Below are 15,812 nucleotides of genomic sequence, written 5' to 3' on the forward strand. Positions count from 1 at the left end.
CCTAGATATCAGGTGGAAGTTTGTATGAAATGTATTGCAGGAAGAATACAATACGAGCATATTATGTATTCACATCACAACATAGCTACCGTCATTTATAGCATAATGTTTCTAATTATTAATGCTTGCTTCCTTTTGTATTTGACTGCAAGTTCACTTTGACTCAGTTTCAGTTAGAAATTAGTTAGACAATCTGCTGTTGATTTTGGTTGTGACATTTAACCCAGCCCAAGCCCCAACTAACATCAGTGAGATGCCAGCAGAAAGTGAGGGCAGCAGATGCTGGAGAGTCAGAATCGAAAAGTGTGGTGCTGGAAAAGCACAGCAGGTCAGGCAGCATCCGAGGAGCAGGAGAGAGGCCAGACTGATTTTAGATTTTTGGCCTTATTTCAATGGAGTGTGTGAGCTCGCAGTACTAACCCTGCTCTGTGTAGACTGCCTGCTAGTTAGGATAGTGTGTAAATCAGCAGAACCATGACCCACTGAAAAGGAGTTTTGGAACTCATAAAGGTGTGGTCTACTTTTCAAAGATTGTCACTGGACAGCTGCAACTCATAGACAAAAACAAATAAAGAACTATGAACGCTGCAAATCAGAAACATAGTAGAAATTGCTGGAAACGCTCGATAGGTCTGGCATTATCTGTGCAGAGAAAAAGAGAGTCAACGTTTCATGTTCAGTGACCCTTCTTTAGAACAGGAGAAGGATCTCTGGGCCTCGCCATCCCGAGTCCATTTGCCAATTCCCTTTAATCTGTGTCCTCTGATTACTCTCCCTTCTATCTCTGAAGATAGTTTCCCATTTTTTCCTTGATCAGGGCCATACAGTTTTTGAATGTTTCTGTGAAATCTCGTCTCATATTTTACTTCGAGCTGTCATAGTTTCTCCAAATTCTCCAGATAATTTAAGTTGATTATTCCTGTGCACAGTGATGTAACCATGCTCCCATGACCTCCATAACTGCCTCATGTTTTTATGGTTTAGTTTATTGCTTTGGAGATGCCCCTTTAACATTTATATTTGCGATCTGGGAAAGATGGAGGCTGTTTGACTGCCTGAAGATTTGGGCAAGAATATGATTCATCGATGGTCAGAATTCAAAGTATATCCAATAGATCTCCATAGAGAAAGTTAGGATGTGGCTCTTATGTGTTATCCACACTGTTAGAGACCAAATGGGTCAACAGGCCTGTTTCTCTGCAGTACATTCCATGTAATTTAATGACTATGTGATACAATAATCTGACCCTTGCTTCATGACGATAGTGATCCTGCCTTCTACATTAAGAAATTCCAAGCAAGAACAAGTTCCATACAAAAATTAAAACAAAGAATCTCTTCTGGAACATGTGAAATGCCATGAACACACCAGGTGTGAAATTCAGAAATTCCAAAATGATTTATGGAACTCATTTTGAAAGAAATGCCAGGCCATCACCTTTAACTGTTCAGTGCCCTGTACAATAGTAAATCAGTGATTTATCATTTCATTTCCTTTTTTTATTTTGTGTGACTGTTCTCCTTGTCTTATGTTATTTTCTGTTATTATTAATCAAAATTTACTTCAAGAAACTTTGTTTTTTTTATTTACAGATTTTTTTTTCAAATAATTTATTGTTACTTAGTTATCTTCAATATTTTGTCCAGTTGTCTTTCTGAGAGGATAAATGTTCTCGGTGTGCTATCCTCATTCACTATTTTACTGGTTTGGTCAAATTCTAATCAGTGATTATTTCATAGAGACAGAACCATCATTTGCCTTTTCATCTTGGTAAAACAATAAATAGAGCATTGACAACAATGTCTCAATGCATTAAAGAGTAATGAACAAAGTGAATATTCAGGTGGCAGTATGGCATCAGTCATCCTGAGTCCTGTATTTTCTCTAGCTGCCCCCACAGGCTACCTTTACTTCATGGTAAAGGGCAGGAATTGATGAGGTTATCCACCTGGACCTATGCTGTGTTTACAGCCTTTTCGTTGATCAGTGGCAAAGATACACCACTGTGGAGCCTTTATTAATCACACACACACACACACACACACACTCTTAGCTTAGACCATAGAACATAGAACATTACAGCTCAGTACAGGCCCTTCGGCCCTCGATGTTGCACCGCCCAGTCATACTAATCTGAAGCCCATCCCACCTACACTATTCCATGTACGTCCATGTAAAACTACATGATGAATCACTAAGGACCCTCAGGAGAAGGTCGTGAGTTGCACAGCACCACCAAGAGCAGTGGCCACTGTTGGAACTGCAGGCCATCCCCTGTAATCTGTGCTGGAGCCTCTTTACACGCTTGATGGGTGTTTTTCTGGGGTCAGGCTGGCAGGCCCAGGTGAGAGGCGTTAGCAGCTGGGATTGGGGGGGCAAGGGGACCAAGTAGGGATGCAGACACACACACACACAGAAAAAACACATACAAAAACCCAGAAACAAACATGCAAATCACACACATATACACAAAACACACACAGACACACAAAGCACACTCTCTCTGCCTCTGTCTCTCTCCCCCTCCCCCCGGGCCCCACACCAGCAATATGTCACTTTCAAGCATTTATTGCTTCCTTGCGGGGAATGATCAGAGATGCTGTCAGTTCTGGGAATGAGCACAATGTATGTGGCTTCACGCTGTACCTCTACTGTCCCAGCTCCCTGGCTAACAGCATTGAAAACTGCCAGCGACATCAAAGACATATGAAGTGAAAACCTTGGGGTATCCAGTCATTTCTGTAGGCTAGATATTTCTCAATAATGCACCCACTATTGTAACAGAAATCTTACAATCTGGACAGCATTTCCAGATGCCTTACTCTCTCCTGTGTATGGTTTCTTGGCTTCCATGAATAAGATAATTTAATATCCCATACTCATGCACAGTTAAAATTTATTGGGCTGTGAGAGTATTGAATCACCTATAATGACAGCTTTGTGACAGAATAGATGAAACTGTGCAGCAGGTTATGGATGGTACGGTGGCACAGTGGTTAGCACTGCTACCCCACAGTGTCAGAGACCTGGGTTCAATTCCTGTCTCAGGCAACTGCCTGTGTGGAGTTTGCGCGTCCTCCCACAGTCCAAAAATGTGCAGGTTAGGTGAATTGGCCAGGCTAAATTGCCCGTAGTATTAGGTGAAGGGGTAAATGTAAGGGAATGGGTCTGGGTGGGTTGCTCTTCGGAGGGTCGGTGTGGACTTGTTGGGCCGAAGGGCCTGTTTCCACACTGTGGGGAATCTAATCTAATTCTGATAGAGGATTATACTGGGTATTATTTCAACCCGTGGAGATGCCATTAGCAACCCTTTGAAAGTCAAGGACCTGTAAGACCCAAGGCAAGGGACATCTCTGGAACTGAGGCACGTGTCTCTGGATAACCCTGGGTAAACCTTCTGTTTTGTACAAAGCTGGTTATGAAACCACCCACCAACTTTGACCCATGAGCCAGTAGAATAACTAATAGGCATGTACAAACATCACAAACAATTTAATTATGGGTAGAAAAGAATTATAGCAGCAAAACTGATTAAACATGTACATAACCACTGCACAGTGCAATTCAATTAATTCATATTTTACCATTTGTTGTTGTCTGGCATTCTCCTGTGTAAAAAAGAACCTGCCATGGATAAAGATTTTAAACTTGAATAATATCTTTCTTCCTGAATTCTGCTCTTTGCAGTTTTGTGATGGGCTTTGCAATGCCTTATAACATTCAAGTTTCTCAATAAAGCTATTTAAAACATTCAAAACAGGAATAAAGAACACAATTTAAATGAATAAAAGTATCAGTCCCTTAGTGAATGTATACTTTTTACTCAGTGCTGATTGTTCACATTCCCTTTTTTGTATCAGGTTTTTGTTACATTAAAAAAATCAGATTGTAATTTGTTTTCAATCTTGCTTATATGTTGTATTTTTTGTATATTCTTTTAAACTATTAGGATGTGGATGTCACTGATATGGCTAACATGTGTTGCCTGTTTCTAATTGCTCAAGGAGATGGCGAAGCATTATTTTGAATTTCTGTTTGATTAAGGTACTCTCACAGTGTCAGGAAGGAAGTTCAAACATTTTGACCCAATGATGGTGAAGGAGCAGCTGATGCAGCTTCAGGTCAGGATGGTGTGCAACTTGGATTAGAACTTGCATACACTTACTTTCCCATGCATCTGCTGCCCCTGTCCTTATAAATAGTAGAGTTTGTAGATTTGAATAGTGCTGTTGAAGAACCTGGATGAGTTTCTGCACAGCATTTTTTAAATGGTACACGATGGTACCATTGAGCCTTGGTGTTGGAGGAAGTGAATATTGAGGATGGTAGGTGGAGTATCAATAGAGCAGGAAGGTTAATCCTAAATGTGTCTAATTTCTTGAATATTTTTGGAGCTGTGGTCATCCAGGCAAAGGGGAATATTCCATTGCACATCTAATTTTTTGAGGCTTTGAGGAGTCGGGAGGTGAGTTATTCCCAGCCTCTGATCTGCTCTTGCAGCCATAATATTTATGCCATCGGTCTAATTCAGTTTCTTGTCAATGGTAACTCCCAGGATATTAACTTCAATGACATATCCACTTCTGATCTTGAAATCTAAAAAGGATGGTTTGGTCTCAGACAGTGCCTTGGGATGTCTCTGCAACAAAATGTCCTGCTCTGAGATGATTGGCCTTCAACAGCCACAGCCATTTTCTATGGTGTTAGGCAGGACTACAATTTTCTTTAGATTACTTACTTACAGTTTGGAAAAAGGCCCTTCGGCCCAACAGGTCCACACCGACCCGCCGAAGCACAACCCACCCAGACCCATTCCCTACATTTACCCCTGCACCTAACACTACAGGCAATTTAGCATGGCCAATTCACCTAAACTGCACATTTTTGGACTGTGGGAGGAAACTGGAGCACTCAGAGGAAACCTACGCAGACACAGGGAGAATGTGCAAACTCCACACAGTCAGTCACCTGAGGCGGGAATTGGAACTGGGTCTCTGGCGCTGTGAGGCAGCAGTGCTAACCACTGTGTCACCATGTTGCCCAACTGAATGGAAAGATTTCCCCCTAATTCCCATTCAGTTAATTTTTGTCAAGGCTCCTTGATGCCACGTTCATCCAACTGCTGCCTTGATGACAAAGCAACCTCTTTCATCTCCTCATGTCGCGCTCATCATTTTGTCCATGTTTGGGCTTGGGCTGTACTGAACTTGGATAAACCTACACTGTGTATCAGTGTCTATGGATGAACCTACACTGGGCATCAGTGACTATGGATGAACCAACACTGGGCATCAGTGACAATGGATAATCCTACACTGGGCATCAGTGACTATCGATGAACCTACACTGGGCATCAGTGTCTATGGATGAACCAACAGTGGGCATCAGTGACTATGGATGAACCTACACTGGGCATCAGTGTCTATGGATAACCCTACACTGAGCATCAGTGTCTATGGATGAACCTACACTGGGCATCAGTGTCTATGGATGAACCTACACTGGGCATCAGTGTCTATGGATAACCCTACACTGAGCATCAGTGTCTATGGATGAACCTACACTGGGTATCAGTGTCTATGGATAACCCTACACTGGGCATTAGTGACTATGGATAACCCTACACTGGGCATTAGTGACTGTGGATAACCCTACACTGGGCATCAGTGATGAGGTGATTGCTCTGTAGGTTGTACCTGATTGCACTGTCAATGCCGCTTCGCGTCACTTTCTGTTGAGGGTAATAATTGGCCCAAGAAGGTTTGTCTTGCACTTCGATGGACAGTGCATACCTGGGCAGATGTCCATGCTTTCTGTTCATGTGTTTTGTTTGTTTTCACTGGCCAAAAGCTAGTTGTAAAGACAGATGACCGTTGAGGACTCTTAAACTAACCTCACTAACTGAACCTGGCTCTTTCTGGATTCAGAGCTGAAAATGTGTTGCTGGAAAAGCGCAGCAGGTCAGGCAGCATCCAAGGAGCAGGAGATTCGACGTTTCAGGCATAAGCCCTTCTTCAGGAAACCAAAACGTCGAATCTCCTGCTCCTTGGATGCTGCCTGACCTGCTGCGCTTTTCCAGCAACACATTTTCAGCTCTGATCTCCAGCATCTGCAGTCCTCACTTTCTCCTCTTTCTGGATTCAGACTCATACTTCTTCTGTCATGGTAGAAATCTTCTTATCACTTTCAACCTAGGCTGTCTTTTTAATTTAGTTTAAATGGCAATCTCAGAACTAGAAACTTGAAAACAACATTAACAAGCCTAAAGCAGAACTGGAGATTAGAAACTTATTTGCTTTCTCTTGCTCTGCAGAGAAGGGTGGATTCCAGAAAAATGCTGATTTCTTTGCTGATTAAACCCTTAAATGAAAGAGCAGAATAAGTAACTGATTTAGAGGAAAGCTGAGGATAAGTACAGATATAGATAATCACATAATTGATGAATGCGATCTGTGGAATACAATCTTATTGATTGTTTGAATGGATTTTCAGTTGATTACTTTCTCAGGTCGGGGAAAGATGTTGTCCTGATTTTGCAAGTGTTTTTTTTCTATTTGTTATTTATCTCTGTCAAGAGATTGGTTACTTGAAGCAGTGTTCTTGACTTTTCAGCCTGTCCTAGGATTTGATTGAAAAAGTAATGTTTTCTAATTTCATAAGCTACAGAATTTGGTGTGATTTTATAATGTTATTGTGTCTGGCTATACACCCATCAATTCATGTGGATTGCCAATCTTAAAGGAGAACAAAATATGCCCAAACTAAATCACAGTTGGAAGAAATAGAATGAACTGAGAGAGCAACCAATTGACATCTTCGTCAAACTGACTGGGAAGAAACAGCAAAGCTACTATTTTGTGAATGTTTGTGAATCAGAATGAGACAGGAGCCATTTCCCAAAATGGACTTTTATCTTGTCTGAAAGAGAAGGAGTCACCATTGTGATTGGCAAACAAATGCAACCTCTAATCACTGCTGATAGGCTTTTGAAAACCGAAAGAAACAAATTAACAGAAGCACAAATGCTTCTTCAGTGGGTATCAATTTTGTTTGTCTTCCCATCTATATGTATCTTAAAATTAGCATTGGACAGAAGGATTATCATTTGCTCCTGTTGACAACCAATATTTCATGCCTGCATTGAGGCAATTGGAAGGCTAATGTACATCAGTATTTACTTCAACAAACACTTCAAACAACAAAGTGATGAGCTTTCCCTATTGATTATGTTGTTTGTTGCTTGTCTTTCCATGTACAAGGAGTAAAGTTGCATCATCGTGTTTGTTTAGGTCGTTAGAGCATCCAAGCACCACGTGAAAGTTAATACATGAGGATATCTGGAATTGGGAGTCAGCCGGTAATAATTATTAATATGGCTTCAAGTTGGAGACAGCAGCTGCTGGCTGGAGGCCCAATTTTAAAATTACACCTGTTCTCGTTTCTTCTCCCAGTTTTGGCACCCCTCCATTACCCTGGGTTACAATCAATCTTCATTAAAATTTTATCGTATCTGATTGTCTCTCTTTTATTGTGAGCTGAATTTTATAATATGTAATTAGGTAAAATTTTTATCTCACAACAGCTGTGTACCAGCATCATTCTCAATCATTTGCGAATTAACAATAGAGAAACTTTCTCGTGACTCTTCAGAAATTAAAAAGGGCCATATCAGACTCGAAATGTTAACTTTGTTTCTCTGTCCACAGATGCTATCAGACCTGCTGTGTTTCTCCAGCACTTGCTGTTTTTTTTATTTCAGATTTCCAACATCTGTAGGACTTTGCTTTTATTTTAGTGAATGATTTTTCTTGATATAATTTGTTCTGGAATTTGGATTTTATACTGGTGGCATATGGGTTTTATTTTATTTTGTGAAGGAGTTTAAGCATTAACAATGGTTTTAAAACAGTATATTGCCAAAAGAAACAGATGACTGAGGCCTCGGGACTGTTCATGAGGATTTGTTTAAATTATGGAGTTTTATGTTGGTAGAAGGTAACACAGAAAGAAATGGTTGCATTTTTGGTTTAGAATACTCAAGAATTTAGGAAAAACCCAGAGAGTGGAATGTTTTTTGAGCAGTTGGAAGAAAATGTGCTTGAGATTTGCTGTAAGAAGAGCTTCTCCAAGAAAAACGAGGTGGTTCAGAGCAGTTTAAGAATAAATTACAACAGTATAACAGTTTCAGTTTGTGAAGATTGCATGAAGATTACCTGTGGTTTGCTTTGAGTATTGGTGGGACTGTCAACACACCCCTAACTCCAAATTTCAACTGCTAGTCACCCACTTATCACATTTACCATATTTACACTAATTCTGAAGTGAATTTTCACAAACAGCCACACATTCAAATCCTGCTCTTCACATCATGGACTGGCATTGACTGAAAGAACATGTGGAATCCCTTCCTACAGAACAGCAGCATTATGAGGGAAAATCATTTTTCCAGTGAATATGCTCAGTATGCACATTGTCAACTAAATTTGTTATGTTTTTTTGATTCACTTAGGGGATGTGGGGCTGAGGTTTGGAAGGTACTGTTTAAGGAGCATTGGTGAATTTCTTATTGTTATTACTGAGTGTCAGCGGTGAGGGATGGTGCTTGTGGATGAGATGCCAATCAAACGGTTTGCTTTGAGCTGGATGGTGTCAAGCTTCTTGAGAGTTGGAGCTGTACTGTTTTTAATGTCCCTAAATTTTATTCATGACTTAGTTGTCAACAAGCCATATTGTTCTATTTCTATGGATAATTTAGGTATTAATTGAATCACCAAAGTCTGGGATGAATGATGTTACTGAAAGTGGATATGATTGAGATTCAGAAAGAAAAATGCTTTTAGACTGGAAACAATTGGCTCAGAAAATGCCCAGAGTCCATCAGCAACTGGTACCATTCACTAACATATTCTGGAGGCATTATCATAATGTTTACAGACACAGACTGATAAAAAAAGTGTAATAATAGAATGAAAGTCACATGTTATGTGTGCCATTAATTATCAGATTGCAAGGTTTGTGAAGGTTTGCAGCTCAGGTTGAGGTTTAGGGTGTAGGTTTGCTCGCTGAGCTGTAGGTTTGATATCCAGACGTTTCATTACCTGGCTAGGTAACATCATCAGTGGCAACCTCCAAGTGAAGCGAAGCTGTTGTCTCCTGCTTTCTATTTATATGTTTGTCCTGGTTGGGGTTCCTGGGGTTTGTGGTGATGTCATTTCCTGTTTGTTTTCTAAGGGGTTGATAGATGGTATCTAGATCTATGTGTTTGTTTATGGCGTTGTGGTTGGAGCACCAGGCCTCTAGGAATTCTCTGGCATGTCTTTGCTTAGCCTGTCCCAGGAGAGATGTGTTATCCCAGTCGAAATGGTGGTTTTTTTCGTCCGTGTGTAGGGCTATGGGGGAGAGAGGGTCATGTCTTTTTGTGGCTAGCTGGTGTTCGTGTATCCTGGTGGCTAACTTTCTTCCTGTTTGTCCTACGTAGTGTTTGTGGCAGTCCTTGCATGGAATTTTGTAGATGACATTGGTTTTGTCCATGGTTGTACTGGGTCTTTTAAGTTTATTAGTTTTTGTTTGAGAGTGTTGGTGGGTTTGTGTGCTACTAGGATTCCGAGGGGTCTCAGTAGTCTGGCTGTCATTTCTGAAACTTCTTTGATGTATGGTAAGGTGGTTAGGGTTTCTGGCTGTGTTTGGTCTGCTTGTCGTAGTTTGTTCTTGAGGAATCTGCGGACTGTATTTTTTGAGGATCCGTTTTTCTTGAATACGTGGTATAGGTGGTTCTCCTCTGTTTTTCGAAGTTCGTCTGTGCTGCAGTGTGTGGTGGCTCGTTGGAAAAGTGTTCTGATACAGCTTTGTTTGTGTGTGTTGGGATGGTTGCTGGTGTAGTTGAGTATTTGGTTAGTGTTTGTCGGTTTTCTGTATACGCAGGTTTGTAATTCCCCCTTGTCCTTTCTTTCTACTGTGATATCCAGGAATGCAAGTTTGTTGTCAGTTTCTTCCTCCTTGATTAACTTTATGCCTGTGAGGGTGTTGTTGATGATGTTAAATGTCTCTTCTATCTTGTTTCGTTTTGTGATGACAAAGGTGTCAGCTATGTAGGGGACCCAGATTTTTGGTTTGATGGTTGGTGGGGCTGTTTGTTCTAGCCTTTGCATTACCCCTTCTGCTATGAATCCTGATAGCGGAGATCCCATGGGTGTGCCGTTGGTTTGTTTGTAGATTATGTTGTTGAAGGTGAAGTGGGTGGTGAAGCACAGGTCCACTACCTTCATGATGTTTTTATTGGTAATGTGATTGATGGTGGTTGGGGTGTGTGTGATGGTCTCTTCTAAAAGTGTGGTAAGTGTTTCCTTTGCCAGGTCGAAGTTGATGGAGGTGAACAGTGCTGTTACGTCGAATGAGATCATTGCTGCGTCTTCTTCTATTTTGGTATTTTTGATGATTTTTCGGAATTCCTGGGTGGAGTGGATGGAGTGCTGTGACTCTTCTACTAGGTATTTCAGTCTTGTGTGTAGTTCTTTGGCCAGTCTGTAAGTTGGTGTTCTGGGAAGTGAGACTATGGGTCTGAGGGGAGCTCCTGGTTTATGGATTTTTGGTAGTCTGTAGAATCGTGGGGTGTTGGTCCCATCTGGTTTCATTTTCTGAAATTCCGTCTTGTTTAATTGTCCGGAATTGTGTAATTTTGTTTCCTCGTTGTGGGGTCAGGTCTAGCACCACCTGTTGGTAGGTGTTGGTGTCTGCGAGTAGTGCATTGACTTTCTCGTTGTCATTCCTTCTGTTCAGGATGACTGTGAGTCGACCTTTGTCTGCAGGTAATATAATGATGTTTTTGTCTTTTTTGAGGACAAGGGAGAACTACAAACCTGCGTATACAGAAAACCGACAAACACTGACCAAATACTCAGCTACACCAGCAACCATCCCAACACACACAAACAAAGCTGTATCAGAACACTATTCCAACGAGCCACCACACACTGCAGCACAGACGAACTTCGGAAAACAGAGGAGAACCACCTATATAACGTATTCAAGAAGAATGGATACTCAAAAAATACAGTCCGCAGATTCCTCAAGAACAAACCACGACAAGCAGACCAAACACAGCCAGAAACCCTAACCACCTTACCATACATCAAAGAAGTTTCAGAAATGACAGCCAGATTACTAAGACCCCTCAGAATCCTAATAGCACACAAACCCACCAACACTCTCAAACAAAAACTAACAAACTTAAAAGACCCAGTACAACCCATGGACAAAACCAACGTTATCTATAAAATTCCATGCAAGGACTGCCACAACCACTACGTAGGACAACAGGAAGAAAGTTAGACACCAGGATACATGAACACCAGCTAGCCACAAAAAGACACGACCCCCTCTCCCCCATAGCCCTACACACAGATGAAAAGAAAACACCATTTCGACAAGGCCAACACATCTATCCTGGGATAGGCTAAGCAAACATGTCAGAGAATTCCTAGAGGCCTGGAACTCCAACCACAACGCCATAAACACACACATAGATCTAGATGCCATCTATCAACCCCTCAGAAAAAGAACAGGAAATGACATCACCACAAACCCCAAGAACCCCATCCAGGAGAAAGATATAAATAGAAAGCAGGAGACAACAGCTTCGCTTCACTTGGAGGTCACCACTGATGACGTTACCTAGCCAGGTAATGAAACATCTGGATATCAAACCTACAGCTCAGCGAGCAAACTTACACCCTAAATTATCAGATTGCATTCTGGGAACCAATTCCTTCGCTACTCCAAAGGTGAAAAACCCAATAAACTTCAAGCAAATTACACGGTTGTGCTGAATGTGAGAGACAGACATTTTGAATAGCTACCTATGATCCAATCAGCAGCTCCAGAATGGAATCATCAAGAAGCAAGATGACTCGTGTGTTGCCTGTTAAGACCTTCCCTGACATTAAGACTGAATTAAATCAGTGACTTAGATCAGAATGTGTTTGTACAAGATGACAAAAGTAATGCAGGCAAAGTCTCATTTAGTTCATCCAAACCCGATTTCAGATCCTCTTCATGATATCTAACCAGCTTGGTCCGAATTACCTCCATGGTCCTTTTTGAAGCAGGTCATTGCAACTATTACTTTCTCTTCTTTGTGCAAAAATTTATTTTCTGACCACAAGTTGTAACCTATTCCTCTCATTCATGTATCTTCACTCATAGTGCTCGGGATTTACCTTAGCTCTGATGTTAATCCCCCAAGATTTCCATTGGGTCCTTTTCCTTCTTTCAAAGGCTAATGAGTTTGAGATTTTCTGTCTTTTTTCATAAATTCATTTTTCAATGCTGGGAGAAAGCTTCGCGGCTCGTCTATCTCAGCAAGACAAAGGTGTCTCTGCATCTTCCACTCTATACTTGGTTTAGCATCATTCCGTCTCAGAGAGAAAGTCAGAGTGTAGCCTTGGGATGTTGGTAGATCACATGAGTCATCTGCTGCCCTTGATGGCTGGATGAATCATTTCAGTGAAGGCCCAGTTTGTCACAATGAGCTCACATGGAGTTAACCCTTGCTCGGTGTGATTTGAAGCTTTTAAAAATATCCTGTGGTTATATGATAGTAAATTCCTGCCCACCATTGGTGTCCCCTTTTATATTTACTGTCAACTAGAGTTTCTTATTGGCCATGATTGATTTGTGTTTCAGTGAATATTTTGACAGTAACCTTGAATCAGAGCACAATACACCTTGCTGACCTCTGGTCATGAGCTCCCACCCCTACTGTATATTCTGCACATACTCAAACCAACAAGCACATTTGGCACCCAATTAGCGCTAGCATGCTTGACCTGTTTGGGAGGAAGGAGTGCTCCTTTAGTGACTTTTTCTTTGCACGTGATGTCCAAGGTGTGTCATAGACATCAGAAACTAAATTATTGAGCCTTGTCCCTTGATTGGTTGCCCAGGCCAGACAGTGATAAGCTGAGGATAAAGGTTTGTAGATGGTCATGTGGTCAATTTGTTGCTTTTCCGTTCCTGTTCTTACATTGACCAAAGTGGTAGACTCCTTTCCCAATGCCCATGTTGAGCTCTTCATCAAGTGATAGTTGATGCCAATGCCAATGCCAGTCACTGCCAATGCCAGTCTGCTGATTGCTTCCAGTAGAGAGTTGTTGAGTCTGATCACAGTCAGAGACAACAACCTACCTTATCACTGTCATTAATGGTGAGGGAGAATATGGCAATATTGGGGCAGGTAATTCATGAGCCTTTGAAGTGACTGGTTTCTGTGGGTGTCTTGCAGCATCTTCAGTGAACATTGACAGCACTTTGTCTTGGCTTTCAGTCGTGATAGATTGTGGAGGTTCCCATCTGGTCAACTGTTGAACTGCTTGATTGACCTGGGCACAAATCAGCATTTCGAAAAGACGGACCCCACCACCAGGGATATATTTCCCTCCCCTCCCCTATCAGCGTTCCGAAAAGACCACTCCCTCCGTGACTCCCTTGTCAGGTCCACACCCCCCACCAACCCAACCTCCACTCCCAGCACCTTCCCCTGCAACCGCAGGAAATGCAAAACTTGTGCCCACACCTCCTCCCTTACTGCCCTCCAAGGCCCCAAGGGATCCTTCCATATCCACCACAAATTCACCTGCACCTCCACACACATCATTTACTGCATCCGCTGCACCCGACATAATCCTCCTCTATATTGGGGAGACAGGCCGCCTACTTGCGGAACATTTCAGAGAACACCTCTGGGACACCCAGACCAACCAACCCAACCACCTCATGGCTCAACACTTCAACTCCCCCTCCCACTCCACCAAGGACATGCAGGTCCTTGGACTCCTCCATCGCCAGACCATAGCAACACGACGGCTGGAGAAAGAGCACCTCATCTTCCGCCTCAAGGGATGAACTCAGATTTCTCCAGTTTCCTCATTTCCCCTCCCCCACCTTTTCTGAGTCCCAACCCTCGAATTCAGCACCGCCTTCCTAACCTGCAATCTTCTTCCTGACCTCTCCGCCCCCACCCCTACTCCAGCCTATCACCCTCACCTTAACCTCCTGCTACCTATCGCACTTCCAACGCCCCTCCCCCAAGTCCCTCCTCCCTACCTTTTATCTTAGCCTGCTTGGCACACTCTCCTCATTCCTGAAGAAGGGCTCATGCCCAAAACGTTGATTCTCCTGCTCCTTGGATGCTGCCTGACCTGCTGCGCTTTTCCAGCAACACATTTTCAGCACATAATTAAATATTCTGTTCCCTTTGTTTGTCACAGTGTTTAGCATGTCCTGAACCCAAATCATTGCTCCGTTACAGAATTAATTAAAATTCCACTTAAGATAGAATTAAAGTCAACTTTAATATAATTTTACTGTTAGAACTGTTGATATAAAAATGTTCAGGTTGGTATAGTTGTAAAAGATTAGATATTAAACGGTAGCTTTCAGCAGAGTTAGGCAAAAGATGAAATATTAATCAAATTACACTTTTGCATTGTGAGTATATATTTTAATTACATTGTGAATTATTAACACTTTTCGTTAGATTTAAATATGTTCAGAAGATTAAAGGAAATGTGATTTTACCCCTTGTAATTCCATCTGGAGTTAACTGCTGTAAATTTATGTTAAAAATGTTGTAACAGGAACCACTGAGAAGGCAAATTGGTCAAATGCTTTCACTTTGTAATAAAATTAACAAATTCAAGCTAGGTTTGATTCTGATGTGTTTTAAGATTCATGTATTTATTGTATTTCATCAACAGTTCATTTATAATGGAAACCTATTTCATATTAGGGAAGGTGTGTGACATTTCCCAGCCCAGGGCAAGTGTCTAATGGAAAACTCTCAATTTCATTGCAGGCTTCTGTAGGGAGATGTTGTTGCACAAAATGAGTTTATTCCATGAACACTTGAAATATTGATTTTCTTTCCGATATCTTGCAGGAATCATCAGAACAGCCTTACCGAATATGGACAGAGAAGCAAGAGAACAATATTCGGTCGTCATTCAAGCCAAAGATATGGCTGGGCAGATCGGAGGGCTGTCGGGCTCTACAACTATTAATATAACTCTAACTGATGCCAATGACAATCCCCCCAAGTTCCCACAAAGTATGTACTGGGTTCTAATCAGCATGTTACTTACCTTAAAATGACAGTCTACCTCAGTGGTTTGTGTCACATAGACATTATAGTCTGCATGGTCTCTGATTACCTGCTGTGTATGACCTTGTTTGGTAGATCCATTATCATTTGGGTCTCCTTACTGCAATAGCTTATTTACAGGAGAAAATCTAATCTCTGTCAAAAGCTGTGTAAAAATCTCTGGTTTCTTACTGGTGTGAAATGTTCCACTGACACTGGAATATTTGACTACAGCACTGTCACAAGTTTATTCCAGAGACTGAGGCTGAAGGAATTCACGCTCTGTTGTCTGAACATGAGGTGGGGAGGGTTGAGACCTTACATTTGGATGAATGATGAGAAACCTTAAAATGCTGTTCTCTGCAACAATATTCATTCCTTTGGAGCTGTGCCATTGAAGTCCAACACTAACCTGAATTCATAAAGCATCCTTAACACAGAAAAGGCATTCCAAGAATGTGCTTCACAGGATTATTTCAAACAAACATTGTAGGTTGTACACAGATTTAACAGCAGAGGTACCGACAGCACTGACAGAAATCTGCTCAAGACCCAGCTCTGACCTGCTCAGGAAGGGAATAATGATTATGCAGAAGATGACAACAGTCTAGCGCTCATTTTCAATCCAATTCTTTATAACACAACCCCTTGTGAGAGTGTGAGTTTGAAGAATTT

At 41.6% G+C, this 15,812-nt stretch overlaps 1 protein-coding gene across 4 annotated transcripts in view; it reads left to right on the top strand.

Moving 5' to 3' along the window:
- Window positions 1-15,812, top strand: part of LOC132832309 (cadherin-18-like) — a 716,018-nt gene that overhangs the window by 642,075 nt on the left and 58,131 nt on the right. For all 4 annotated transcript variants that reach the window (XM_060850203.1, XM_060850204.1, XM_060850205.1 and 1 more), the window contains one exon: window positions 14,937-15,104. In XM_060850203.1, the coding sequence (XP_060706186.1) occupies window positions 14,937-15,104 (168 nt within the window). The remainder of the gene's footprint in view (window positions 1-14,936; window positions 15,105-15,812) is intronic.

Source organism: Hemiscyllium ocellatum, chromosome 34, assembly GCF_020745735.1.
Source record: "Hemiscyllium ocellatum isolate sHemOce1 chromosome 34, sHemOce1.pat.X.cur, whole genome shotgun sequence".
NCBI lineage: Eukaryota > Metazoa > Chordata > Chondrichthyes > Orectolobiformes > Hemiscylliidae > Hemiscyllium > Hemiscyllium ocellatum.